Source organism: Eimeria tenella, genomic scaffold (genome assembly GCF_000499545.2).
Source record: "Eimeria tenella Houghton genomic scaffold, Eth_scaff343, whole genome shotgun sequence".
NCBI lineage: Eukaryota > Apicomplexa > Conoidasida > Eucoccidiorida > Eimeriidae > Eimeria > Eimeria tenella.
Window position 1 is genome coordinate 1 of NW_013544411.1, and position 8162 is coordinate 8162.

General features: G+C 48.3%; 1 protein-coding gene across 1 annotated transcript; it reads right to left on the bottom strand.

The window, feature by feature from the left end:
* Positions 1 to 4869: 4869 nt before the first annotated feature.
* ETH_00000210 (uncharacterized protein) lies at positions 4870 to 7083 on the bottom strand (the record flags this gene model as incomplete). The annotated part of the gene is made up of 1 exon (XM_013379513.1): positions 4870 to 7083. The coding sequence occupies one exon, from the start codon at positions 7081 to 7083 to the stop codon at positions 4870 to 4872; it is 2214 nt and encodes a 737-aa protein (XP_013234967.1).
* Positions 7084 to 8162: the final 1079 nt, after the last annotated feature.

Sequence of the window (8162 nt, forward strand, 5' to 3'; positions counted from 1 at the left end):
GGGGCCCCTGAGGGGCCCCTGGGGGGGCCCCCAGCCGCCACACCGGACCAAAAGGGCGGCCCAAAGGGTCTTTAAGGGTTCGTCTTAATAGACCTGCAGCTGGGGCATTCCTCAGCCTGTTTCTTGGCTGTTCTTGTGTGCGCCAGTGCATGCAGAATGTGCGCATTGTTGCATGCGTTGCATATTTATAGGTGTCTATATACGTTTTTGCATGCACATTCTGATTTTAAAATGTTTAAAATGTGTGCTTTTATGTATTTATACTCTTTTGAATGAAAACAAAGAAATGCAGGGGTTTTGAAACATGCAGAGGCGAGGCAGGGGGTACGCGAAAGCGAAACGGGAGAAAGCTTGGCTCTTGCTCTTGTCTCCTACATTTGAATTCTTTCTATTACAATTTCCTCAAAATTGGAAAAGAAATTCAATTGAAAGCACAAGCGTTTGTTTAAAGACAGCTTCCGGCTGTTGCTGCTGCTGCAGCATCTGCTGCAGCTCGAATTCTGCGGAGCCTCAAGTGCTGCAGCAGAGCCGCTCTGTTTAAAGGCTGTTGCTTCCTCTTAGGCTGCGTAAATAGATTTACATTGAACTGGAAAGGAAAAAGTGGAAAATTAGAATGCAAAGTGGCTGCTTTCTTGGTTGGGCTGCAGCAAGCATGCTGACAGCCCCGAACAGGCACAAATGATTTGGCTCCTGCTGCTGGCGCCGCAGCTCTCTTCTGTCTCGGCCCAAAACCACTTGTTGCGTTCAGTTTCGTTTGAGTTTAAATAATTCAGCGGAAAATTAAACCTTTTAAGCCTTCCAGGAGCCGCAAAGCCTCGATCTAAGGAGCTGTTTGCGTCGGCGGCAGCTGCGTCCAGTTCCAGTCTGCAGCAGGAGCTGCTGCCGCGTTTTCTTCTCGCCGTGGCGAACCTCGAAACGGTGAAAATTGATAAAATAGACTTTCCGTTAGTCTTTTTAAAGCCAAAAGGCTCAGCTTTCCGGGGTGGCGGGGCCTGGGGCTTGCCCGCTGGCTGCATTAAACTTGAATTCAAGTTCAGTCGGATCCGCGTTTCCGGGCGCCTGCTGAAGATGCAAGACACCGAGGGCTCCGGCCTCTGGAACCTGGGGTACTTGTGGCTGCTGTGGGACTTGATAAAGCTTTTAATTGCCTTTTCTCCGCTGCTGGTCATCGCAGCAATCTTCGTGACCAACACAGAGAGCGGCGCCAGCCGGAACGAGAAGCCAGACTTCCAGCTGGACCCTGTGGAGTGACGACGGGCCATTATGCCGCAATTTAAACCTTTAATTCGCTTATTTAGCCTCCATTTTAACTTATTTAGCCATATAAATGCGCCAATGGAACAGCCGTTTCGGACTTTCCGCATTCCAAGCCCGTTCAAGTTGCCGAGTTTGCTGCTGCGGAAGCTGCTTCCCCGCTGCAGCATTTCCGGAATGTGCGGAGGAAGTGCAGCAGCTGCTTCGGCGCGTCGAATTAATTCATTAATTGAATCAATTGGATTAATGGAATGAGTGGAATTAATTGATTTATTGATTACTTGAATCAGTTGCACTAAGTGAATCAATTGGATGCGTGGATTATTGAACTGAAGGAAGAAGTTGAACGGGCTCGGCGCGCAGCTCTCCGCGATCTTGCAATTATAAGAATGGCTCAGCAGCAAACGTTTTGGACTTTTCTTCTTTTTCTTTTTCCGAAATTCAGAATTAATACGAAAAGAAATACCATTTCCAATGGCAACTGAGGCCGCATGCGTCTTGCTGCAGCGCGCTCTTTCTTGCTGCTGCATGCGCGAGAATTGCAGGGCCTGCACTTGCATGCAAAGGACTAAGCCAGGAATGAAGGGCTTTTTTCTTTCTTTTCTTTTCTCCAAAATGAAACAATTAATTAAAAGTGCAATTTGCACAAAAGCGACTCAAGGCGACCCTGCTGCCGCTGCAATTGGAATCGTCTGCTTCCTCCTTGCTGCTGCAGCAAAGCAGCTGCAGCAGCAGTTTCGCTGCTGCAGCACAGAACCTGCAGCAGCATTTTTCGCTGCTGCAGCAAAGCAGCTGCAGCAGCAGTTTAAGCTACTGCAGCGGAGAACCTGCAGCAGCAGTTTTCGCTGCTGCAGCGAAGCAGCTCACAGTGGGCTCTGGGGCTCCATTAAGTGGAAGCAAAAAAAGTGTTCGTTTGGAACAAAAAATAAAAACAAACCTTAATTTTAAAACAAATTAAATGTTTATCTTAAAACAAAAAGGAGAATAAATACCCATTAAATATTAATTTCAAAACATCAATTCCGAATTGTTCTCGTCAAGTTTTGCTGCTGCAGCAATTAAATAATAAATGAAGTCAAGTTCTGCTGCTGCAGCAGCAATTAAACAGTATAGAAAGTCAAGTTCTGCTGCTGCAGCAATTAAACAGTATAGAAAGTCAAGTTTTGCTGCTGCAGCAAATTGAACAGTAAATAAAGTCAAGTTCTGCTGCTGCAGCAATTAAATAATAAAGAATTCATCTGCTGCTGCAGCAAATTAAGTAATAAGTGACAGCAACATAATAATAAGTAATTCAAGTTCTGCTGCTGCACCAAACTAAATAATAAATCAATTGAACTTCTGCTGCTGCAGCAAATTAGAAATTCACAATTCATGTGTTGCTGCTGCAGCAATTAAATAGTCGATAAAGTTCTGCTACAGCAGCAATTAAATAATAAATAAAGTCGAGTTTGCTGCAGCAGCAAATTAAATTATAAATAAATACTTTTGATATAAAGCAGCCACAAAATGCACTTCAAGAAATTCTACTTCAAGACAAACTTCACAGAGTTACCTGCACGCAAAATATATGTATATAGATAATATATAATATGTAATAAATATATATAATACACATTATATAGTATAATATATACAAATCTATATATATATATATATATTAACTTTATTGTATTACATTATGTATTTACTAAAGATATATATAGATTATATGTAATATAATATATATTGTATTACATTACATATTTACTAAATATATAAAAAAATAATATATATGTAATATAATATATAGTGTACTATATATATTATACTGCATTTACTTCATTGTATTACATTACACATATACTATACTATGTTACATTTATGAATATATTTTATATAATAATAATGAATATATAATAATATATATACATATATAATATATATAGTGATATATATAATATATATAACTATATATATATCATATATATAGTTATATATATATATATTGTATATATTTTATATATTATTATATATATTTATATATTTGTATATATGCATGCAATGACATCTATCACAATATACTTTTAATGCAAATTCAAATGCGCGTAACTACAAAGTAATACCACACGAATACATATAAACTTTATAAATATAAACTTTATTAAAACAAATTATTATTATAAACTTTATTATAACACATTATTATAAACTTTATTATGACACATTAGTATTTATATGTATTTAATAAGGTACTTTTACTTTCGTACTTCAATACCTTTATAAATACATATATATATATATATATATATATGTATATATGTATATATATATATAATTTATATATACAGAGATACATATATATGTATATTTTTTGTGTAATACATATTATATATAGATACATAAATACATATATATATATATATACGTATATATGTATATATATATATATATGTATATACATTGCTGTATATGTATAGTTTAGTATCCAAAGTATAAACGCATTTGTGGTGCATTTTAATATTTTATGTAAACTCCTACCAAGCAGACGTACTATATAATATATATATATATATTTACTTTGTCGTACTACAGTATATATATATATATATAGAAAATATATAATATGTAATACAATATATAATATATGTAGTAAAATATATATATATATATAGTAGTATCCACATATACATTTACATTGCCGCACTCCAGTACATGTTTACTAAATATAAATATTATAGATAATAGTTAATATATAACGTACTGTACTATTGCAAAACAAAAAAGTCACAAAGCATATTTCCAAAAATAGCAGCAAAAGGGCGCATGCAGCAGCAGCAAAATGCAAGCACGCAGCGCACGCAGCGCATGCAGCAGCAAGAAGGTGGATGGAGGGAAGAAGTGCAAGCAGCAGCAACAAAATGCGTGCAAGTAGCGCACGCAGCATAAGAAAGTGCAGGCAGCAGCAAGAGAGTGCACACAGCAGCATGAGTTCCTGCAGCAGCAACGAAGTGCATGCAGCAGCAGCAGGGCGGATACAGCGAATCGCATGCAGCCCCGTTTCGCCTGCGATTCGGAAGAACTGGACTAAATGGGCGGAAAGCGCAATTTGGTTTGCAAGACTTCTGCAGCCAATTTCGGAGCTAAAAACGGAGAGGCAAAGAAACTAGGACTGCGGGGTGTGGGCCGTCTGAAAACCCCCAGGGAAAAGCCGCGAACTGCACACTGCTCGCCGCAACTGTTGCTAATCGTCTGCGGCAACTGCTGCAACTAAATGGGGTCCGGGGAGTGGACAAGGGAAGGAAAGAGAAGAATAATATAATGTAAATAGGTTTCTTGATGTTGCACTAGGGGCGCTACAGCCAGCTATTCCGACGCGCCCGTGTCCGCTCCGCCCGCCGCAGCCTCTGTCTGCAGCCGCTGCAGCTTGCAAAAAACTTTACAGAGCGCAGGAAGAAGAATAGGACTAAACAACACCACCAAAACACAACGACACTGATGATAACAACAAGAAGAGAGGGCGCAGCCGCAGGGCAGGGCCCCAGGAACGGCAGGCCGCTGCAAACGGGGCTGCGTTTCGGCGGGCGGGGCGTACGTACAGCGGGCGCGGGGGCCGGGCGGGGAAGGAAGCGCAGGGCGTCAGTCGACCTCCTCGACGGTGGGCCCCCCGGGGGCCCCCGCGGCGGGGGCCCCCCCGGCGGCGCCGGGGACCCCCCCGGCAGCGCCGGGGGCCCCCCCCGCGGCGCCGGCGGCGGCCTGGTAAACCTTGGCGACGACGGGCGTGCAAACCGCCTCGACCTCCTTCTGCTTGGCCTCGAACTCCTCGCGCTCCGCAAGCTGGTTCTTGTCGAGCCAGTCGAGCGCGCGCTGAATGGCGGCGGAGGCAGCCTCGCGGTCCTCGGGCGCGAGGCGCTCGCGCAGCTTCTCGTCGTCCAGCGTGCCGCGCATGGAGTAGCAGTAGTTCTCGAGGGCGTTTCTGGCCTCGACGCGCTGGCGGTTGGCCTCGTCCTCGGCGCGGTACTTCTCGGCCTCAGCGACCATGCGGTCGATCTCGGCCTGGCTGAGGCGGCCCTTGTCGTTGGTGATGGTGATCTGGTTGGACTTGCCGGTGTTCTTCTCGGTGGCGGTGACGTTCATGATGCCGTTGGCGTCGATGTCGAAGGTGACCTCGATCTGCGGGACGCCGCGGGGCGCGGGGGGGATGCCGTCGAGGTGGAACTTGCCGAGCAAGTTGTTGTCCTTGGTCATGGCGCGCTCGCCCTCGAAGACCTGGATGAGGACGCCGGGCTGGTTGTCGGCGTAGGTGGTGAAGACCTGGGACTTCTTGGTGGGGATGGTGGTGTTTCTTTCGATCAGCTTGGTCATGACGCCGCCCGCGGTCTCGAGCCCGAGCGACAGCGGCGCCACGTCCAGCAGCAGCAGGTCCTGCACCTGGCTGCTGTTCACGCCCTTGAGGATTGCGGCCTGCACCGCCGCGCCGTAGGCCACGGCCTCGTCGGGGTTGATCGACCTGCACGGCTCCTTGCCGTTGAAGAACTCCTGGATCAGCTGCTGGATCTTGGGGATGCGCGTGCTGCCGCCCACCAGCACCACCTCGTGCACGCTCCGCTTGTCGATCCCGCTGTCCTTCAGCACCTTCTCCACCGGCACCAGGCTGTTGCGGAAGTAGTCCATGCACAGCTCTTCGAAGCGCGCCCGCGACAGCGCCACGGAGTAGTCGATGCCCTCGAACAGCGAGTCGATTTCGATTGTCGCCTGCGTGCTGCTGCTCAGCGTCCGCTTCGCGCGTTCGCACTGCGTCCGCAGCCGCCGCAGCGCCCTGCTGTTGCTGCTCGGGTCTTTGCTGCGGTTCTTCCGCTTGAAGTCCTGCACGCAGAAGTCCACCAGCCGGTTGTCGAAGTCCTCGCCCCCCAGGTGCGTGTCCCCCGCCGTCGCCTTCACTTCGAAGATCCCGTCTTCGATCGTCAGCAGCGACACGTCGAACGTCCCGCCCCCCATGTCGAATATCAGCACGTTCATCTCCCCGTGGCCCTTCTTGTCCAGCCCGTACGCGATCGCCGCTGCGGTTGGTTCGTTAATGATGCGCAGCACGTTCAGCCCTGCGATCGTTCCCGCGTCCTTCGTCGCCTGTCGCTGGCTGTCGTTGAAGTACGCCGGCACCGTGATCACCGCCTCCTTCACCTCCTTTCCGATGAACGCCTCCGCGATTTCCTTCATCTTCATCAGCACCATCGCCGATATCTCCTCCGGGTGGAACGTCTTCTTGCTGCCCTGGTAACTCACTTCGATCAGCGGCTTCCCCGCAGGCCCCGCCTTCACCGTGAACGGCCAGTGCTTCATGTCCGCCTGCACCGCGGGGTCGTCGAACTTCCGCCCGATCAGCCGCTTCGCGTCGAAGACCGTGTTCTCCGGGTTCCGCGCCACCTGGTTCTTCGCCGCGTCTCCCACCAGCCGCTCCGTGTCCGTAAACGCCACGTAAGACGGCGTCGTCCGGTTTCCCTGGTCGTTCGCGATGATTTCCACGCCGTCGTTCTTCCACACGCCCACGCACGAGTACGTGGTGCCCAGGTCGATGCCCACCGCCGGAGCCTCCGCCATTCTCCCGATCCGCTGCAGACTTTCCTTTAATTCCCCGTTTCCAACTGCTTTCCCCAAAAAAACCCAAAAGCCGCCCGCAAATCGCCACGAATCGCCCACGCACGCCACGCCGCTGCCGCGCCACGAAACCCGCTGTACGTACACCCCGCCGACAAACCGTGCAACTCGCAAACTTCTTCCGACACACGAAACGTCCAAAGTTTCAATTCTAATTGCAAACGCTGCAGACAAAAGCACCTCCAAACTCTCCCGCATTCCCCCCGCAGCAGCTCTCCAGAGGGGAGGCCGCAGTGTTACCTGCTGCCGCGGGGCACTCCCGCCGCTGCTGCACCTGCTTCCCCGCCACGATCTTCCTTTTATTTAGTTCCTTTTCCCCTTCCCCACTTTGTTTTCTTTTTGCACTCTTACCCCCATTTTAAACTGCTTATTTCGCCGCCAGTTTTAGCCCAAACCCCCACCCCCACACCCAAACCCCGCGCGCAACCCGCAGCAGCCCAGTCGCCCGCAACCGCTGCTGCTTTCCACCGCCCCAAACCCCAAACCCTAAAAACGAGTATATCAATCCCCACTAACCCCCTATTCATAAATTGTGCACTTCCTTCATGTCTCCCCTTAACCGCCACTCCCAAACACCTCCCCCCACCTCCCTCCACATATCCCCCGCCTGCTTCGCCACCACTGTGTGCAGCAGCAGCAGCAGCAGCAGCAGCAGCAGCAGCAGCAGCAGCCGTTACAGCAGCAGCAACCGCAGCAGCAGCTGCTCCTCCTGCTCCTTTAAGCCCTTCCCCGTCGTGTCTTTGCTCCCAAATTCAGTTCTGTCTTCCACTTCCCAACCCGGGGCCCCACATCCAGCGAAGCTGCTGCCAAAAGCGGCACTTTGCTGCTGCTGCTGCTGCTGCTCTTCTGCTGTCTGCTGCTGCGGGGCATTTTGCTGCTTCAAATCCCCTACTTAATTCCCTGCTGCTTCGCCTTTCCAAAACCCCGCAACTAAACCCTGCTGCTGAAGCAGCAGCAGCGAAGCAGCAGCAAACTCCCCGCAGCAGCGGCAAACGCTGCTGCTCCTGCTGCTAACAATAGTAATAATAATCTGTCTTTTTGCTGCTTTTTAATTAGTTGCTCTTTATTCTTTTCAATTTCCTTCGAATTGCTGCTGCTGCTCCCCCACAATTGCTTCTTCCCTCTCCGGCGTTTGCTCTGCACACCCACGCACACACTTCTTTCCTCCTCTCAAATATCAAAACAAATAAAACAAATAAATAAGTTTAATAAATTAAATCGATTCAATATTTCCGTTTAATTAAATTAATTAAAACAATTAAAACAAATCAATCCAT